The following is a 21502-nucleotide window of genomic DNA, read 5'->3' as shown; positions in this document are numbered from 1 at the left end:
CTTTCTCCTACTGGCGCTGCACTGTACCTATAGCCTAACACGCTGCTATTGATTTGAGCATGTGGTCACATTTAACTAACTAGCCGACCACATCGAAGGCCATGGATCAAGATCCTGTCCATGGGGTGTACTTGTACGTCAATCTGCAGAAATAGGTGATGGGCTTCTGCCCTTTATAGGCTGTTCTGGCTTGGACAAGGCCACGTACTTGTACCACCACATCTTGGATCGCCTCGAGTGTTCAGCACATCTGTTACTCATTACTCACACGACAACAGCAGTAATCTGTTTATTATTAATCTGATGATAATCCACAGGATGGCATTAAGATCAAGCAAAGCCATTAACATGCTTTGTGGCCCTCTTTCATAATCAGTTTTTGTTACATCAATGTTTGTTGTGGTCTCCTGCATTTTCTTTGTTAAGACTAGTGTGTTTTGGTAGCATTATCTACCTTAATTAGATATGGACTGCGAAGCAAAATGGCACCGTATCCCCTACATAGTGCACATGGCACCCTCAGTGTTTCCCCTAGGATTTGTGGGGTAACATTTTTTAGTAGGACTGTGAGAAGGTCACTTCTGGGGACTTTTTAAAAGCACATCATACTCAAATGCTTGAAAATGTAATTATGTTGACACCATCTGAAATGTAATTTGATGGTAGCTGCTGCACTGTAGGGAGATGAGGAGCAAGTGGTGGCTGTACGCTCGTGGCTCTTATTTGCACCACTGCTCACTCATTTTGCAACAAATATGAGATTTTGGCAGTTAAACCCTTTTTCTGCTTACCCAGAGTCAGATGAACTCATGGATACCATTTATTTTAGGTGGCAGGTAGCGTTGGGCCAGTAAAGGTCGCTGGTTCGAATCCCTGAGCCAACTAGTTGAAAACTCTGCCTGTGTCCTTGAGCAAGGCACTCATCCCTAATTTGTCCATTAAGTCGCACTGGGTAAGAGCGTCTGTTAAATGACTGAAATGCAAATGTCAAAATGTTATGTCTGCATGTAGTTTTGGAAGCCATTGCTAACTAGCGTTAGCACAATGCATGGAAGTCTATGGGAACAGCTAGCATGCTAACTGTTCACATAGACTTCCATTCATTGCGCTTACGGTAGTTAACAATTGTCCTAACGCTAAGTAGCAACTTTATTCAAACTGCATGCAGATTTACAATTTGTATCCATGAGTTAATCTGACTCGGGTAGAAAAGGGGTTTAATTGCAAAAATTGTGCACTAAAAGCACATCTGGAAGAAATATTTAAAGGTGCCGTGCAGTTAAACCTGACTTCCCGTTTAAAAAAATAAATAAATACATTTAAATTATATTTCCACACAGGTTGAAGTAACACTAAAAATGATAAGGCCCTTTTTGTGTAAAAGCTGTTTGAAAAGAAATACTGGAATTTCAAGTTGAATAAACCTTTTTGTCCCACCTCATGACGTCACAATGTGAACGGATTTATGATACCCAGACAGTCATTGGTCTAAGGGGGTGGCTCTACACATCCTATTAGCCAATCAGGGTTGGGAATGTAAATATCTTCAAACTTGTTTCCTAACACCCACACGATCAAACTGAGCATTTCAAGGGCCGAAGGAGGCTCAGGGAAATAAATTGTGAAAAATATATTTTGGATTTATTTTCATTAAATAAAAAGTGATTTGTTAGACAGTGATTTAAACATACAATTATGATGACTGCATGAGGGATTTAATAATAAAAAAATATATTTTGAGTGATGGCAGGTGCTGCTGCTAAATGAATATAGTGGACACACTGGCACCCTTTTCCCTATTAATTATATATATCAATAGATATATCTCTCGTGTACCACTAAATCGGGAATAGGATGCCATTTAGGACTCAACCATGTTTATCTTAGAATTTTCTGATCTAATATGAACTCAAGTGATATGCTCTTGTACTAGTGTTGTCATGAGGGTGGATTGTGTGTTGTGGTGGATTGTGTGTTGTGGTGGATTGTGATCTCCTAAGTGTGTGTGTGTGTGTGTGTGTTTAGGTGGGTAAAACTGGAGCGGAGGGTGCGGTGCTGGAAGAAGCTAAAAACATCAACAAGTCCCTGTCTGCACTGGGCAACGTCATCTCTGCTCTGGCTGAAGGCTCGGTGAGATGACCGTAACGCTTCACTCGGCTCCCTTGGTGCTGGGGAGAATGATTGCGTCCCAAATGGCACCCTATCCCTTACGTAGTGTACTTCTTTTGAAAAGTTGTGCAGTATATAGGGAGTAGGGTGCCATTTGGGACTCGGATGTCAACAAACAGCTGTTTTAGCAGTAGGGGAGGAGATGGAGTACATATTGGATGAGGACATTTTGGAATAGGGTGGTGGGGTAAATATGCACGTGTCAAGCACAAAAGCACCATACCAATCTTGCCGTAAGTCAAAGCTGCTGCACTTGTAAAATGTACGTTTTCAGTACATGAGCCAATGAGTTGGCTAGATGGCACACACAGATCTGGGACCAGGCTTTAATGTATTACCCTCTAGGAGAAAACGATTAGTATTGTAGATTGACTGTGAAACTCATGTCGCTCTCTCCCCCCCTCCTCTCTCCAGACCTATGTCCCATACAGAGACAGTAAGATGACCCGTATCCTGCAGGACTCTCTGGGTGGTAACTGTAGGACCACCATGGTCATCTGTGCCTCACCTTCTGCCTACAATGAGGCTGAGACCAAGTCCACACTGATGTTCGGACAGAGGTACGCTCTCAGCCCCTGGACTGTGTATTTTATTTGGTTACTGTACCCCCAATAACATTTTAATCTGTCTGGACTACCCCCTCTATACAACTGATCATTAGGCCTATGTTCTCCGGTCATGGCTAGAAGGCATCCAGCTTTTGTCAAATTAACCCATTACACCTCTTTGTTTAGGATAATTAATGTAGCAGGTTTGGAGAATTAGGTTAGGGTTAGCTAAAATGCAAAAAAAAAACTATTTTTTGACATTAATATGACAAAAGCTGGATACCATCTTGCCATGACCATGTTCTTCTGAGTCTTCCAAAGCACCCTGGTGTGGATTAGACAGGTACCCCCATGTCTACTAGTAACTGAGTTGAGAAACAATGCTGTAAATCTGTAAATGACCCAGAATCAATAGTGTTAAAGTCAGTCAGTGGACGGAAGTGTTATAAATGTCAATTGAATGAAGGTACCACAGAATTAAATATAATTATTGGTTCTCTATGCTTAGTATGATGTTAGCAATGGCATGAATGCACTGCTATATGCTTTGAGTGGTCGGAAGTGGTTGACTTGTCAAGCGCACTCCCACTCTGAAAGGTAATCGTTGTGTTACCTCAGAGCAAAGACCATTAAGAACACAGTGTGTCTGAATGTGGAGCTGACGGCAGAACAGTGGAAGAAGAAGTATGAAAGAGAAAAGGCGAAGAACACGACCTTGAGGAGCACCGTCACCTGGCTGGAGAACGAACTCAACCGCTGGAGAAACGGTGAGAGAAAAATAAGTGGTTATTCAGTTGGTGTTCTAGGATAATTGATTATATCATGAATAATGCTTGTGTCCTACTAGGTTTGAACAGGGTTGTGTTCATTAGTGCACTGCACACCGTAGCAACATTTTTGCAATGGAAATCACATTTAGAGTAAACAGTTTTCGTTGCAATAACACATAGGACCCAGAAAATGGTCTGACTGTTGAGTAGATACTACAGAAGCTGTCTTTCTTCTCTAACCAGGGCCTAAAATGTACTTTAAGGTCCACCAGCCACTGTGGCAAATAGATTTTTTTTTAAATCTACCAAATATTTTTTTGCCATAATTACATAAAAACAAAAAAATGCAATTAAAATAAACAGATTATGCTTTGTAATGTTTCTAAAACATGATGATGTATTTTTAAGAAGTAATGTGGTATATTGCTACATTTTATTACCTTTTTCGGGACCCTTGTCTTTTAACCAAAATATCAGATGAGAAATTTTTTTTAACTGCCCCTTTAAGGGGGGGTAACTGTGGTAACAGGGCCACTTGAGTCCTAAAGTTGAAAAACAACCAAACTTGTGAACAAAACGATTCGCACATGTGCTCATTATTAACTTTGTACTTTTTACTTGCGAATGTAATGGTTGTATTGTAGAGCACTGCAAATTCACCACCCGCAAACATGACTGGTAAAATAGATACTCTTACGCACCAATACCTAAATCTACCCGCATTTGGCAGGTGTTCATTTTACGCCCAGTCTCTAACCCTGTGTCATCTCCCTCTCCATGGCTGCACCCCCCCCTTCATCCCTCCATCCCTCTGTCCTGCCTCCTGTAGGTGAGAGTGTGCCGGTGGAGGAGCAGTTTGACAAGGAGAAGGCTAATGCTGAGGTCCAGGCTCTAGACAACGTGGTGAATAATGAAAAGATGACCCCCTCGCCCAGCATCCCAGGGGTTAAACTGACTGACGCAGAGAAAGAGAAGTGCGAGGCTGAGCTGTCTAAACTCTACAAGCAGCTGGATGATAAGGTAAGGGAGCAGAGCATCACACTGCAACACTAGGGTGGCATAAAGATTTCAATGACGTAGTCATTTAAAATATGTTTTACTGACGATATAGGTTTTCCTTGATAATACTTTGGTCTCAAAAACACCCCTCCTTTCTCTCTCTCCCCCCTCCTTTCTCTCTCTCCCCCCTCCTTTATCTCTCGCTCTTCTCTCTCCCTCCAACAGGATGATGAGATCAACCAGCAGAGCCAGCTGGCAGAGAAACTGAAGCAGCAGATGCTGGACCAGGAGGAGGTGAACCCCCTCCCCTATTTTGCACCCCCCCTGCCGTGCATTTATACTGCCCCCCTGCCGGGCCATTCTGTTAACTAGGCCATCAATCTGCCTGTATAGGCTCATCAGGGCCCAGAGATGGGGTCAAGCTGTTAGCTGACTGTTAACCCAGACACAGCTGAGTTAAAGAGGCACCTCTCAGCCTGCTGCTCATCCTGGGGAGAATCTGACATCCTAAAGCATGAAACACAATGAGAATCTCACTACTGATAGACTGCCGATATGTACTTATCACAGTGGGAGGCCCTCCCTTCTCTTGCCTGAACAGAAGTGGTACCTGCTGCATGCTGACCCGGTAGCGATGAACCTACCGATTTTACTTGTAGATCCGCAATGCTTGTCAGTTGCCAACATCTTGTCTTTGACCAAACCAAAGAGCACAAACCCCCATAAAGCAAAGTACACAGATGCAATGCACAAAATGCTAAGTACTTCCTCCAAACTAGCTAAACACTGTAGCTAGTATTGACATAATTAAATCACAATGGATTAGCTAGTTTCCATAAAACAGCTGCCTGTTAGTGTAGTGTCCTTAGCTAGCTAGCTTTGTACAAAGTAGCAACATTAGTGCAGATAGCTTGGAATCTAGACCAATGCGCACGGATAACGCTACTGCCACCTTCTGGTTTGGAGTATTTTAACAAGGCTGAGTGGCTGATGACTTCCAAGGTCTTTGCGGTGTGAACACAAGAGATTGACTGCCGACACTCAAACGTTTAACAATCCTACGATGTTTCTGAGCTTTAACACTCTCAACTCAGCCTTCAGTACACTGGATTTTAATTACACATGAATGTTCAGAATGAGTAGGGACTTATTAATTGTTACCCCCAGGCCTGGGTTGTGTTCAGTAGGGCACATAGCATAATGTTCTGCAACAGAAAGCATACATGCATCTTATTGGTCAAGTTAATACCTATTGGACAAGGTAATACCTCCCACCTACCTGTTTCAAAATGTTTTCTCCCTACTGAAAACTCTGTTCCTTCTCCAGCTGCTGGCCTCGTCACGTCGTGACCACGACAACCTGCAGGTGGAGCTGAACCGTCTGCAGTCTGAAAATGAGGCGTCCAAGGAGGAGGTGAAGGAGGTGCTTCAGGCCCTGGAGGAGCTGGCTGTTAACTACGACCAGAAGAGTCAGGAGGTGGAAAACAAGACCAAGGAGTTTGAGGCTCTCAGTGAGGAGCTCAACCAGAAATCGGTTGGTTTTATTTTAAGTTACACGTTACACAATGTTACAGGTTGGAAATTTGGTAACTTTTATTTTAAAAAAGGAGAAAGAACAACGTCATTCACAAACTAAACTCACCTTTGTTGATCACTATGTGCCAACTATTGCAGGTACAGCATATTTTTTAAATATATATATATATTTTAATTTACCCTTTTATTTCACTAGGCAAGTCAGTTAAGAACAAATTCTTATTTACAATGTAGGCCTACCCCGGCCAAACCCTAACGACACTGGGCCAACTCCTATGGGACTCCCAATCACGGCCGGTTGTGATACAGCCTGGAATTGAACCAGGGTCTGTAGTGACGCCTCTAGCACCGAGATGCAGTGTGTTAGACCGCTGCACCACTCAGAAACCCTTTAAAGAAATAGATATATGTGAAACAATGAATGAAAATATGATATGAACTGAACAGGAAATTCTAGGAATTTATAGATTGTACCTGTAACCCTGATTAATCAATTAACAATGTCATTGATTAGCTCGTCCACCCAGCTAGTGTCCCAGGTCAGCTGTTGAATCATTAAGTCCCTGATTAGAAGAAAATAACAAAAACCATAAGTGTTTTGGCCCTCCAGGCATGGAGTTGAATACTGTGTAGGAGTTCACTGCATTGTGAACCAAGTTGGTTGGCATTTTGTGAAATCAACCTGTCCTGTTTGTCCTCCTCAGAGTATCCTGGTGTCCATTGACTCTGAGCTGCAGAAGCTGAAGGAGATGACCAACCACCAGAAGAAGAGGGTAACTGAGATGATGTCATCGCTGCTCAAAGACCTGGTAGAGATAGGCATCGCCGTGGGCAGCAACGACATCAAGGTACACATCATTCAGTGCCACACCAGTCATGGAATGGAAGCCCAGGATTGGGATACTTTTGGGAGGGGGAGCCTGTGTGGCTCTTATGTACCATTTAACCTCATCGCAAACCATACCTAACCTCATCCCACACTTATGTAACCTCCTCCTAAGCTATGCATTAGTTAAACTGTCTGATGCATGTCTTTTGCACGGTGACATTTGAGTCTAACATTTGTGCCTTTCCTCGCCTCCTCCCCCTTTCTCCCCCTCCCAGCAACATGAGGGCAGTGGTCTGATAGACGAGGAGTTTACGGTGGCTCGTCTGTACATCAGTAAGATGAAGTCTGAGGTGAAGACCATGGTGAAACGCAGCAAACAGCTGGAGAGCACCCAGTCAGAGAGCAACCAGAAGATGGATGAGAACGAGAAGGAGCTGGCAGCATGTCAGCTACGCATCTCCCAGGTAACCATCGTTGACGTCACCTGGAACAGAGGGCTCGGGGAGTGTGTCACTGGGTGGCAGTCACTCAAATTAAATTCTAATCACGTCTATTTCAATTCATTGAATGAAAAGCAATGAGGAAAATTTGGATTGGGAATGTGATTACAGTTTACCTCCTGAATTCACTGAATTAAATGGAATCGACCCCAACCCTGGTTCCATTTATTGCTACCTTTTCACTTTCTCTCGCTGTCTCTTCCTCAAGCACGAGGCTAAGATCAAGTCCCTGACGGAGTACCTTCAGAACGTGGAGCAGAAGAAGAGACAGCTGGAGGAGAACGTAGACTCTCTGAACGAGGAGCTGGTCAAGATCAGCACTCAGGGTGACTACAACTTTTTTACATTTTTTTAAAATAATTTATTCGTCCTTTATTCAAATAGGAAGATCCCTCTTAACCGAGGAAGACCTGTCCCCAAGATGGCACATCACACATTCGTTATTGAACAGTGTATTTTTATATATTCTTTTTATAAACCGGACGGACATATTTGGCTAGAGGTTGACACCCAGCTTTTCAACAGCAGGGCTTGACATTCAGGTAAATTTGCTAGTGGCTCACCCGGGTCAGTGCCAACTGAAAGCTACTGGCCAGATTTTAAAAAATAATATTGTGCCGGGGTCAAGATCTGACAGGAAAACAAATGATTTGTTCATAATTTTAGGTGATTTTATCTTTCAGGTGATTTTATCTTTCAGGTGATTTTATCTTTCAGGTGATTTTCTTTCATTTCTAGACTGAGCAAGTCACCTATACAGGGTTCATACAGACATTAGTATGTCAAATTCAAGGACTTTCAAGGAATTTTTCAAGTACTTTATTGTAATTTTCAATGACCTACATTTTATATTTAATTGTTGTAATAGCTTATAGAAAAAAAGAAAATGATGCAGAAAAAAAGTATGCGTTACCACTAAGAATAATACTTTCTTTAATAGGCCTATCCAAAGGCATTATGCATTGACATTCACATAATTTTTTACATGCTAAAATATGTCAGAATGTGGGCATTGCCTTACTAAATAGACAGCATGCTCCCGACACAAACGTTCTAATGAAGCCTGTCCATGTGGTAGATAGTCACTCGCCATTTGAGATGTTATTTTATCATGTTTTCAAATAAAAGCGACCCAAAAAACGTGTTCCTTTTTTATAATAGAACGCTTTAATGTCATCTTGCTCATAATAACCGCAACAGGTCAGCGCGACACCCTTCAATAGAAATGGCGGGAAACTAAGGAGCGCTGCTACATATTGCCGTTTCGAGCCCTGAAATGAAATCACAGAATAATTATACTGAACAAAAATACAAACGCAACTATTTCTACGTTTTTGCTGAGTTACATTTAATTTAAGGAAATCAGTACATGTAAAAAAAAAAAAAAAGTGTATTTATTTGGCCCTAATCTATGGTTTCACATGACTGGGCAGAGGCACAACCATGGGTGGGCCTGGGAGCGCGTAGGCACACACACTGGGGAGCCAGACTCGGCCAATCAGAATAGTTTTTTCCCCCACAAAAGGGATTACAGACAGAACTACTCCTCAGTTTCATCAACTATCAAGGTGGCTGGTCTCAGATGATTCCACAGGTGAAAAAGCCGGACGTGGAAGTTCTGGCCTGGCTTTGGTACACGTGAGGCCGGTTGAACGTACTGCCAAATTCTCTAAAACAATGTTGGAGGCGGCTTATGGTAGAGAAATTAACATTTAAATTATCTGGCAACAGTTCTGTTGGATATTCCTGCAGTCAGCATGTCAATTGCACGCTCCCGCAACACTTGAGACATCTGTGGCATTGTGCTGTGACAACTGCACATTTTAGAGTGGCCTTTTTTAAATTGTCCCCAGTACAAGGTGCACCTGTGTAATGATCATGCTTTTAATCCGCTTCTTGATATGCCACACCTGTCAGGTGGATGGATTATCTTGGTAAAGGAGAAATGCTCGCTACCAGGGATGTAAACAAATTTGCGCACAATTTAAGACAAATAAGCTTCTTGTGCATTTGTAACATTTCTGGGATTTTTTTTATTTCAGCTCATAGAACATGGCACCAACACTTTACATGTTGCGTTTTATATTTTTGTTTAGTATATATTGGAGCTGCAGAACTTCTAAATCGGCTACCATAACTTCAATGTCTTTTTCAAGGACCAAATAGCCTAGAGAAAATGTCCAATTTTCAAGGTAGGCTATTCCAAGATGACTAAATTGCTCATCGCAAATATTCAACCAATATTTGGAACTTTTTAAATACCTGGCTTGCGTTCTTGCCTTAGTATTTACTGGTATATATCCTAACTTTGAACATCTTTCCTGCCCCTACCGCTGTCGGGTCTTCGGTGAGCTGCTCCACACAACAACCAGCTGTTTGAGAGCTGCACACTCTCTGCCCGACAGATTATAGGCTATATGTGTGCAGTGCCCTTGTGATAAATAATCGGAATAGCAAACAGCTTCGGGAATCCCATCTGTTTTTGAATACATTTTATAGCTTAGATTATAGATGGCATTATTACAATATTTTTTTTCACTAGCTCGATCGGACTACGGACAGGGATGATCAACTGGCCCGGGGAGTTTCCCCAAACCTTCCCGGGCAAGCGGGCTGCCCTGTATGTCGAGCCCTGAACAGTATATCACTATCTAGTGGTGAAATGATTGCTGACACACATCTACTTTTCTCCCCTCACAGAGAAAGTCCAGGCTATGGAGAAGGAGAACGAGGTCCAAACTGCCACTGAAGTAAAGGTATGACCAACAGTGGATTTTTCCTGACAGGCTATTCTTTCCTCACTTGATAACTGGTTATCCATATTATTCTAACTTTTTTTTGTTTGTAGTCAGTTGCATTTGTCTACAAGATTCTCCACGATTGTATATTTGATTCCTGTATGGGATAAATATACCAAATATATATCTTTAGTCAAAAGTTGACTGCTATGAAAGTCCCGGTAGATAAGTGTCTGGTAAAAAATACTATTATATTGTGTTGATACTTAGTTGTAATATATTTGTCGGTCACTACCTGTATATGTGTCTGTTGTTCCTAGGAGGCAGTCGAGCATCAGATCCAGTCTCACCGAGAGGCCCATCAGAAACAGATCAGCAGCCTGAGAGACGAGCTGGACAGCAAGGAGAAACTCATCACTGAGCTGCAGGAGTAAGGGAACACGCGCGCATGAAATCCTTGAGGCCCATTGGACACATGGAACAACTGTTATTTTCTAGTTAGATTCTGTCTCACTATGTCTGTATCTGTATCTCTCCAGTCTGAACCAAGAGATCGTGCTGGAGCAGAAGCGTCTGAGGGTGGAACACGAGAAGCTCAAGTCCACCGACCAGGAGAAGAGCCGCAAGCTGCACGAGCTCACGTGCGTAAACACCCATCCGGTTGCCATCGTACACACACAATCAATATTCACACACTATAATTTGTCCTTAGCTGATTTCGCTGCATAAATGAGAAGAAATAAATGACTGTCTGCAGCCATATGAACAATGGTGATGTGGCAATGGGGAGTCACCGATCTGGTTGTGTGTGTGTGTGTTACAGGGTGATGCAGGACAGGAGAGAGCAGGCCAGACAAGACTTGAAGGGACTGGAGGAGACTGTAGCTAAGGAGCTCCAGACCCTACACAATCTCAGAAAGCTGTTTGTTCAGGACCTGGCTACCAGAGTCAAGAAGGTAAAGCACATTGAGTTAGCTTTTTACAAGCGAGAGATGCACCCCCCCCCCCCACACCCCCCCCACCCATATTAGCATTTTAGAAAGACTTAGAAGGAACCATATGAATCAGTTACTTTATCAGCCCTGTGTAATGAACAACATTCACATAATATTGCCCTTACATTGCACAGTACCATCATCACCGGGACAGTGCGGGATCCACGTTTAAATCCAATTTGATGTTGCATGCGCCGAATACAACAGGTGTAGACTTTTCCGTTAAAATAAAACTGTTCCCTTCTAACCCTGGCGTGATGCGCCTGTTACCCTGTTGAATGTTTAATGAACCTCCGCGCCAGACAAAAGAGGGAGGCTTTGGTAACTAGGTCAGCCTGAAGTTCTCTTCTTCAAAGGTGAAGATTTAAATAAGATGCTGTCTCTGTGTCCCAAATGGCGCCCTATTCTCTTTTATAGTGGACTGCTTTTGACCAGGGCTCATAGGCTCCAAGGTAGTGCGCTATATAGGGAATAGGGTGCCATTTAGGATGCATCTGCTATGCTGCTGTGATTCAGAGACTATTATGAGGTTCTTCACCAACCCTCGGGCTTCAGGCTCTAGCTGGCTCACATAGATAAGATGGAGAGGAGAGAGCGCGTGACCCTGGATCACATCAATAAGTTAGATTAAAAGTCCTATTTATCAGCTCTGAGTCACAAATGTGATATTTGTGGTATTTTATATTTGTGATGGTACCGACATTCCGACCTTGAAAGTCTATGGGTCAGTGAAAGGCATATTAATGTGGTATATTAATTTACTGCTTCCCAGTGCTCATTTCAAACTCTGAACTTGTGGCTTTATTGGTGCCTTTCACAGAAAATGGAGAAGCGTGTGTCTCATAAATGATAAATAAATGGGAGAGTGAATGATGCATGTGCTGTAAAACAAAATGTTCAGTAATGTATGTTTTCTGCAGAGTGCTGAGATGGACTCTGATGATACAGGGGGCAGTGCTGCTCAGAAACAGAAAATATCCTTTCTGGAGAACAACCTGGAACAGCTTACAAAAGTCCACAAACAGGTAAACAAACGCATACATCTGATGTTATGAATTCTTCCATGGCAGAGAAGTATCCTGCTATGACCGAATGGTATGGTTCACTAAAGTCAGTAAGCAGGTACAGACCACAAAATTAGAATGAGTAGAATGCACGTCCCCATTCATTTCAATGATGCCGTAATGGGTTCTATGCCTGTTCATTCTGTGGCACAGATCAGAGCCCTTTATTGTAATGGAAGGCACTGTTACAGACATTGCCAAATTACTCCAAGATACAAGTACTCTTCTGTCAACACAAATGTTCGTCACACGTCGAAAAGATACCAAGGACAACTGCAAAGTGACTGAAAGAAAGAACAAATGAATTAGTGAGTGAAACCTGTATGTTTGGTCCCTGTCTATTTCGCTCACTCACTACACCCCCCCCCCCCCCCCCAGCTGGTGCGTGATAATGCCGACCTGCGCTGTGAGCTTCCTAAACTGGAGAAGCGCCTGCGTGCTACAGCTGAGCGGGTCAAGGCCCTGGAGTCTGCCCTGAAGGAGGCCAAAGAGAACGCTGCACGTGACCGCAAACGTTACCAGCTGGAGGTGGACCGCATCAAGGAGGCCGTCAGGGCTAAGAACATGGCCAGGAGGGGCCACTCGGCTCAGATCGGTGAGGAGCGAGCACACACACCGGCATAAACACATGTATTCATACACACACAGTCATTCATATTCACACACACTGATTTTAAAAGTTTAATGCTCCCCCCGGAGAGATCTGTCCTTTGTTCTATAAATACACTTACATTACAGTTTGGTCTTTTCAGACGCTAAATAGTGATGCCAATAGTGTTCCTTTGATGGTATGTAAACGTTGCTGTGCCTCTGTCCTCCCCAGCCAAACCTATCCGGCCTGGCCAGCCTCCTGTGGCATCCCCCACCCACCCCAACGTCAACCGGACTGGGCTCTTCAACAACCAGCCCACCGCCATCAGAGGAGGAGGGGCCACGCAATGAAGGAACGAGAAGTAAGTCGAGGCCTCTCAGAAGACTTTACTGAGCCAGTTCGCTTGGGTAGAAAATATTTTGAAACTGTGAGGCACTACCTGAATTTGTCCAATAAGAACACAGCTACTCGTTTTCCGTTGCTAACAGATTTACTACTGAACACGACCCTGTTTTTTTTTTATAGATCAGCCAAAGCTTAAACAAGTCTTGCTTTTCCTCCACTCATTTTGTCTTCTGTCTCTCTTTGTCCTTCAGTTGCTGAAGAAGATAAACATATTCACAGTCATGCTAAGATGCAAAGATCACCCACAGGAGCTGGCATTCCACTACACAGAACTTGTCACATGACATGGGACGATTCTTCCAGTATCAACGTTTATAATCTATATGAAATAGACACAGGCTGTACAGTTATTTTTCCTGATCCTTTTTGTTTGAATGAAATTGATTTCCTTACAAAACAAAAGACAAAGATCAAACCATAGAATAAAAGTGCGATCTTGGCGCCTGGCGACATGAACAACATGTAACTAATAACGCGCACTCGTAGCTCTTCCATTTTATCTGTCGCACAGCAGTGTCCATTAATGTCCTAAAAGGTTTTATTTAGTCTGCACTTTGCCACGTTGAATGTATGTTGTCGCAGGTTCTCCCCCCCAAAAAAATATACGTTTTTTTTTTTTTTTAAAGACAAAGTTTGGAAAATCTGCTGAGAAGCATCCTAGCCTGATTATCCATGTACAGTATATCATCAAATTAACCCTGCTGTCTAGATTAAAATAAGCTTAATCAAAGGTATACAAATACACTACTGTCCTCTATTGTACAGTTAGATTGAGCACTGACATTTTTTACTTTCTCTTTGACGTTTCTTACGGGGCTAAAATGCTGTAGTAGAACACATCTTCCGGACCATGCACTTGTGATTGACAGAAAATGACTCCCAAATGGCACCCTGTTCTCTTTCTAATGCACTACAAGAGCTTGGTTAAAAGTAGTGCACTAAATGGGGAATAGGGTGCAATTTGAGATGAATCCTGTTGGATAGGACAACCTGTGAGGCGAATGGCAAAAAGTGAGATTTTTTTTTCACATTGGAAAATGAAGCTGCTTCAGTGTCACACCTATCTAAGTCCAAGCTATTCAGTCCATGTTAATGTACTGTATGATGACATTTTATAATGGTTGAACTGCAATGTTCCCTATCAATGTATATCAATAACAGCACATGCAAGTGCTTCGTATCCCCTTTGATAAAATTGAAGAAATGCAACATGTCTTGTCCTAGTGATGTCAATGTTATCACTGAAGAGAAAAGTACCGTCAGTGGAAAGATTACTTCTCGGACCACAAAAAGATTGTTCTAGATGCTTGACTGTCCTGATGAATTTGTCCAAGTTTATGATGTGTCACTATGCCAGCGTATCCCTCTACTTCGCCTATCACAAGGACATGTTAGATAATGCTCTATATCGAAGATGACGTTTAAACAAATGTTCTCCGGCAAAAATATAGAAATGGCTTTTTTTTCTCCCTTGGTTAGTGTGTAGTAGTTTGTGAGAACTCGTATGAGCCCCTCACTTTAGCCCAATCATGAGTTTCATAGTGTCTTGTTTCTGTGCCTACTGCCTGTGTAGTTGTGTGGTTTGGGCATACATTTGAGTGATTCTGTTTTTCCTCTCTATTCAACTTTTTTTCATCGGTGTCTGAATCTGTCATCAAAATTCTTCAGCAGCCCAACTTTTTCATTTTATGACTGCACACCTGCCTCTTGTATGCAGGGGTTTGCTTGGGGGACTGGTGAATTGGGATCTGCGTCAACACTCACATGCCCAAACTAGCCAATGCATTGCTTCATTCTAAGTAACCTTGTCTCCTTCTAATTGTGTCTAGTTAACAAGATTACATTCTAAGTGGGATGCTAATGTGGATGTAGGAACGGAGCCTGTCTTGTCCACGCAGTCACCAATCTTCATAACGCCATCCTCCCCTAGCTACAGTCGATAGATGGCATCTGAGTTATTTATTGGTGTGTAGGCAGGATGAAAGCTTTAGTCGCTGCCATTTGTTTTTAACTACCTAAATTGTTTGTTTTTTTGTTTACCGTTATTGATTTGACTATTTTTTTTGTATCCTCCATTGCTTAGAAAATGAAATGATCCAAAACATTGTCCTTCCTTCCCAATACTGTGTAAAACTGAAGCATCTGCGAAGACTGTCTGGTATAGCCCAGTGCTGTACAGACCTGACTATAGTGAGTGCAATATGGATCAGTTATTGTGAAGAAGGTTTAAGGTGAGGGAGTGGGACCTGCATTATAAAAAAAGTAAAACAAACTAAAACTAACGAATCAGTCTCCTGACTTTTTGGTTTGTCATGTGTGATATTTGAAGTTGAAATTTTAGCCTGAAGCACTTTTGAATTGTAATCCAAGATACATAAAGTGTCATAACTGTACCTGCCATAAAGGACCGCTCAAATACCGATTCTGCTCCTTTTCTGCAAAAGGAAAAACACATAAGCGAAGCATAACCGGAGTTGTTCTGTCTTTGGTTTGTAAACTAATAACCAAATGATTGTCTGAGAGCTTGTGGTCTGGCCAGGTTACGATGGTCGGCACTGTCTGTGTATGATGCAAATTGTGTGTGTATATTTTATATATAACCCTAGGGAGATCAATGCATTGCAGTGTTCTGCACATCGTTATCCTCAAGTGCTTTCTGTAGCCTTGGTTCCCAAGATTTTACCCTAGAGTTGAAACCAATAAAGTCTCAAAGAGAGAAGTCCGTGCACTGCTTACTCATTTATCGTGGTCAACTTGTTTCATCGGGAACAGGAAGGAAACGCTCTCCAACCTTGCTTTCCAAAATCAATGAATTGAGAAGCGAAGCGGAGAGGAAAATCACCAACTCGGAGGCCAGTGGAAGTTGATAAACCTGCTTCTTTGTTAAAAGTGAATGTTGCCTCTTGGTTGGAGTTTTTATGATTGTATCACATGGAAAGGATGGGGTCCATATATCATACTGAGTCAAGACTACACCCTTGTCTGGTAATAGTACACGTAGTTTAAAAATGCTTGTTGCTCATGGCATTGATTGCCCAGCCCTACCAGTAGATTACCTGCATTCTGTAGCAGGTAAATGGGCCGTTGGATGCACTGGCCCATTCACACCAGCAGAGCACGCTATGGTACAGTCACACACTATCAAATAACGGAATCTGATGAGTGGAAAAACAAGCTATTGTACATTTTGGTGATATGTTTTCAGTAATTGTTTTACTTAGCTTTGGCAGGACTGGCTTTTCTTAGAAAGAATGCTGATTTATTTTGGGTGCGGATCATTTGGACAAATCCAAATCCCCCGTAATCTATTATTAAATCATTAGATAATTGTGGGGCAGTCTTGAAACGTCTGTCACAGATTTGGCTTGAGATGGTAACCGATGGTGACTCAAGAAACCGAGACGGTAAATTAGGAGCTCTTTCTTTATGGAGCTGTCTTGATGATCACCAGACCATTGTTTTTCAATTGTCAGATCATTGCAACTAAGAGAGACCCATATCAACCCCATCACGTTACACATGTGGCATGGGATATAGTAGCCTATAGGCTAAACCAATAAACCACATTTGTTACAAATTAAACTGTAATTTTGAACAAATAACCTATTTTCAAAATTAAGACTGGTAGAATAGCTTTCAAGGAAAGCAAGTGGTAGCCTATTGCCACTAGGTGAGACTATTGACCACCAGATGGCATGCCAGGAGTAGCCTATCGTCCATCAAAGTTGGCAGGCAGACAGGCAGACAGACAGCCAGGCAGACAGGCAGACAGACAGCCAGGGTGGGAGAACCGACCAAACCAGCGCTCACAAGCGACAGCACCACGCCAGAGTGAAAACGAGGCGGGGGATTGGGAACACTGAATACAGAGATAGCGTACTCGAGTCGCGTACTGGAGCAGCTAAGATCACTGATATATCTGGAGGAAAAGTTCCGCACAAAACAAACCGCCGTTGGCCAGCTTATTCTTTGAAGAGAAAGAAGATACCATTAAAAAGGTGTGTAGGCTTACGTTACATCATTCATCGCAAGACCGCAGATAGTTATTGGTTACTTCCAGAGTTACCTTGTTGTAATGCATAGTTGCAAAAACGACTGGCTACTTTGGTTTCTTTGACCTCGAGTACCTTCACAGAGGGGTGCATTAGAACCTACTGTTGTTGTGGTGTAGTAACATAACTATATTTATAAACGTGAGCTCTGTTTTGATATTTAGGCTACAACGCTGGGTGATATTGGGGTGCCAATATTGTTTTGGTTGTATGTACGTGGTTTTTCACGTGATACACTGGCTACATTTTTGTACAACGCATTGCTTTCTTAGCATAGGTAGCCTACAATTGGTAAACAGATTATTTCCAACAGGTCTAATAGTTTGATATGAATCACATCTGTGTCAAATGTTTCTTAAAGGGATCTTTTTTTCCTGCACGACTAAACGTTAGTGGCTATTAGTGGCAGTAGCCAGACTTTCCTGGTTTGGGAATGAGCGTTTGTCTCGTCGGGGTCTTTTGTTGAAATTGAATATGGATTAAACTCCTTTTGTTGTATTTGAATGGTGCTTTTCCATCTAGACTTACCACCACACCAGCGTGTCGCCAGTGTTTTATGTTAATGTTAGCTCTAGTGTTATTGTGTTTCCACCAGGGAGTTATGGAATACAAGACTGGCCAGCAGAATCAACAACCTCCATCATTCAAGACTGTTGCTTTGTGAAACGGTGTTAAAGTTAGCCATTGTTATGTAAATGAGAAGCTGAAAGGTACCCAAGACCTTGCCTTGGCTCCAAGTCAGAGCAGGTCTGCTGGAGCCTAGTTACATGATTTTTGGTGTCCATTACTGGGCGTTACAGGAAAGCCCCATAGAAACCACCGCCATAGATTTATAAACTAACCATTTTTTTCTTGGCGATACTTTCTTCGTTTTTGATTCGGTTAAATGTCCGTTTCCAGTTGCAGGTGGTTCTACAAAAAAAGAACAACCTCAAAGATATTAAATCCATGTTTTTGCTTTGCCAAGTTGTTGAATGCAATGCGTCTTTGCACCATTACTTATCCCCATCCACACACCAATTTACAACTACAATTGGGAAAACATTTGAACAGCAGTAGGCCTATATGCACATGTTGTTGGCTACCGCACAGCCTTGGTGACATCTGTTATTCTGTTTCCAATAGAACCACTGGGACAAAGGCATGTGGAATCTCAGTGTTGCGGTGCTTGCGTGGCCAGCGATGCGTGAAAACGAAAGCATAGTTAATGTTCCTTACATAATGATAATCCATCCATCATCCTCAGACCATAGGACAGGTCCCCCAGTTTGTCCGATTTGTTTCTTTCTAATAATAGGACATATTGTTCTACATAATACTTTCCAACGATCAATTTAGTGTGTGGCTGTGGATGGATGGAGAGATCGTCACAATAAGCTGACCAGGGGTGTCAAACAGATTTTGCCCCTCGGGCCGCATTCAGTCTTCAATGAGTTCCGGGGGGCTGCACTGTTCACGGGTTATATTTCATCACCTTCAAACTTCTAGCCATCGTTTTTCGAATTTTTGATGTTCCCTGACTGTCTAGCTTTCATTTCGGTTATTATTAGAGAGCTCTGGACACAGTCAAGAAACTGTATGAATGTATGCCTCATGGGCCATATGTTTGACACCCCACTTTAGATCTTATCATGGGGTGCTTATAGATCTTATTGGTGCATAGCCTACAGATAAACTGAACATCAAGATAAGCATGAATAATACCCTATTATGTGCGGTATAAAAGAGGGTAATCAACAAGTCGCCTAGTATTTTGGAGCTCATTCAATAGGGTGAGACCTCCCAAAGGTGAGCCATTGCCATTTTGAAAGGTATTTTTTACTTGTCTCCCGTTTTGATTTTAATCAATAACAGAGCAACTAGTTGGCTTATATTGCTTAAGGACTGACTGTAATTTGTTCTTCTTAGAGCAGAGAATTTATCTGAGATGGATTGCAATTCCCTGTTTCCTGTTTCACAGCCTGCCACAGAAATTAATGACACATCAGTTGGCGTTTGCGTCCCAAATAGCACCCTATTCCCCATATACTGCACTACTTTTGACCAGGGCCCATAGGGGAAATAGGGTTCTATTTGGGATGCAGACAGCGAGAGGAGAGTCGGCCTTCAAAAACACTGTTACTCAAGCTGTCAGTTTCATTGTTTCCCAGAAGTCAGCTGTATTTACAGTTAGCTGTAGTTTAGAATGGGTTGATTTAAGTGTCGGAAGTAATGCTTCGGCTCCATCACCAGTTTCCTTATCTGGGTTTTGAGCTTTGTTGTGGGTTTGATTGACACCTCTTCCATAAAAGTCATCCATTGGTTCAATTGTGTTGCCATGGAAATCTCAGACCAGGAATATTACGGAGAGCAACTTTTTGTTAGAACTGTAGATTAGTTATAAACATAGTATTAACAGTCATACGGTCTTTAGATATAATGACACTGCCTCTTTGGAGAAAAGGTGCCTAATGTATAACTCGTACAAACATAATGCCTTGTCCCATTCTCTGTCTACTCTAGCCAACACTTACTGTATATCACTAATGTATATCATGCAATACATTACAAGGAACAATATACCGTTTGGTTACAATGTGTACAGTATGAAATGAGGCTACAGAGTGCCCAAACAAAATGAATCATCCATCTTAGGAGGTGGTGGCATGATGAAAAGGTATGTGAGCCTGTTAGGGAGTGATTGCTGTGGGTATGCAGCACCACTCGTGTGGCTGTTATCGGTATTAATGGCAGTCGCCAGTCTCCAGTCCCTCCTCTTTACACCATGTGTGTGTCAGAGAGTAAGTCAGTCTCCCCTCTTCACACCCATAGATATGCTGGGTAGTGTAAGCTGAAGAGGGAGAGCTCTGGTTCCTGTGTGTGACACGAGAGGACGTGTGACAGAAGTACACATACGGCCTACACATGCTTCCTAAGTGGAACAGTTCGGAAAGAGTTTGTGCGTATATTGACATTTTGTGACGTTTTGGACTTCGGGCACACAATTGTTTTCTCGGGGCCAGCCGATGTTCGGGAGCCAAAGTCTACACCCCTTCTTCCATGATAGGTCAACTGTAGGGATTCTTCAATAAAGTATTTTTGTTGTCATTCAACGAGCGCTTGTTTTCATGCACATTTTTTTTCTTTGAGAAATAGTGCACCAAACATGTTAGTTAGATGTAAAATTGCACGACGAAGATATCCTCAAAATGAATAACCAATTTCTTGATTCCGGGATGCTGGCCTTCATAGCAGACTTCCTGTGTCTGTGTTCTTTTGCCCATCTTAATATTTTATCTTTATTGGCCAGTCTGAGATATGGCTTTTTCTTTGCAACTCTGCCTAGAAGGCCAGCATCCCGGAGTCAGCTTTTCACTGTTGACGTTGATACTGGTGTTTTGCGGGTACTATTTAATGAAGCTGCCAGTTGAGGACTTGTGAGGTGTCTGATTCTCAAACTAGACCCTCTAATGTACTTGTCCTCTTGCTCAGTTGTGCACCGGGGCCTCCCACTCCTATTTTTATTCTGGTTAGAGCCAGTTTGCGCTGTTCTGTGAAGGGACTAGTACACAGCGCTGTACCAGATCTTCAGTTTCTTGGCAATTTCTCACATGTTATAGCCTTAATTTCTCAGAACAAGAATACACTGACAAGATTCAGAAGAAAGTTCTTTGTTTCTTGCCATTTTGAGCCTGTAATCGAACCCACAAATGCTGATGCTTCAGATACTCAACTAGTCTAGAGAAGGACAGTTTTATTGCTTCTTTAATTAGAACAACAGTTTTCAGCTGTGCTAACGTAATTGCAAAATGATTTTATAATTATCAATTAGCCTTTTAAAATGATGAACTTGGATTAGCTAACACAACGTGACATTGGAACAGGAGTGATGGTTGCTGATAATGGGCCTCTGTACGCCTATGTAGATATTCTATACAAAATCAGCCGTTTCCAGCTACAATATTCATTTACAACATTAACAATATTTATACTGTATTTCTGATCAATTTGATATGATTTTAATGTGCAAAAAAGTAGCTTTTCTTTCAAAAACAAGGACATTTCGAAGTGACCCCAAACTTTTGAACGGTAGTGTATATACACTGTATATACAGTTGAAGTCGGAGGGTTACATACACTTAGGTTGGCATCATTAAAACAAATTTTTCAACCACTCCACAAATTTCTTGTTAACAAACTATAGTTTTGGTAAGTCGGTTAGGACATCTACTTTGTGCATGACACAAGTTATTTTTCCAACAATTGTTTACAGACAGATTATTTCACTTATAATTCACTGTATCACAATTCCAGTGGGCCAGAAGT

General features: G+C 42.1%; 2 protein-coding genes across 5 annotated transcripts in view; both read left to right on the top strand.

Annotated features, from left to right (window-relative positions):
- LOC110535558 (kinesin-1 heavy chain) overlaps positions 1–15864 on the top strand; it is a 28599-nt gene extending 12735 nt beyond the window's left edge. Inside the window, exons 9-25 of the mRNA XM_021620626.2 lie at positions 2026–2130; positions 2584–2729; positions 3336–3484; positions 4317–4507; positions 4712–4780; positions 5814–6020; positions 6727–6870; positions 7127–7315; positions 7560–7677; positions 10052–10107; positions 10410–10519; positions 10629–10730; positions 10913–11045; positions 12005–12109; positions 12527–12743; positions 12972–13101; positions 13337–15864. Coding sequence (XP_021476301.1) covers positions 2026–2130; positions 2584–2729; positions 3336–3484; positions 4317–4507; positions 4712–4780; positions 5814–6020; positions 6727–6870; positions 7127–7315; positions 7560–7677; positions 10052–10107; positions 10410–10519; positions 10629–10730; positions 10913–11045; positions 12005–12109; positions 12527–12743; positions 12972–13090 — 2160 coding nt within the window. The 3' untranslated portion in view covers positions 13091–13101; positions 13337–15864. The remainder of the gene's footprint in view (positions 1–2025; positions 2131–2583; positions 2730–3335; positions 3485–4316; positions 4508–4711; positions 4781–5813; positions 6021–6726; positions 6871–7126; positions 7316–7559; positions 7678–10051; positions 10108–10409; positions 10520–10628; positions 10731–10912; positions 11046–12004; positions 12110–12526; positions 12744–12971; positions 13102–13336) is intronic.
- A 1053-nt stretch (positions 15865–16917) lies between these two features.
- The window catches only part of LOC110535557 (rho GTPase-activating protein 12), a 95390-nt gene continuing 90805 nt past the window's right edge, over positions 16918–21502 (top strand). For all 4 annotated transcript variants that reach the window (XM_036935292.1, XM_036935290.1, XM_036935291.1 and 1 more), the window contains exon 1: positions 16918–17143. The gene's annotated coding sequence lies outside the window, so the exon portion shown is untranslated. The remainder of the gene's footprint in view (positions 17144–21502) is intronic.

Source organism: Oncorhynchus mykiss, chromosome 11 (genome assembly GCF_013265735.2).
Source record: "Oncorhynchus mykiss isolate Arlee chromosome 11, USDA_OmykA_1.1, whole genome shotgun sequence".
In the NCBI taxonomy this organism is placed as follows: Eukaryota; Metazoa; Chordata; class Actinopteri; order Salmoniformes; family Salmonidae; genus Oncorhynchus; species Oncorhynchus mykiss.
The sequence above is the reverse complement of the archived record's forward strand: the minus strand, read 5'-3'. Positions and strand labels throughout refer to the sequence as shown.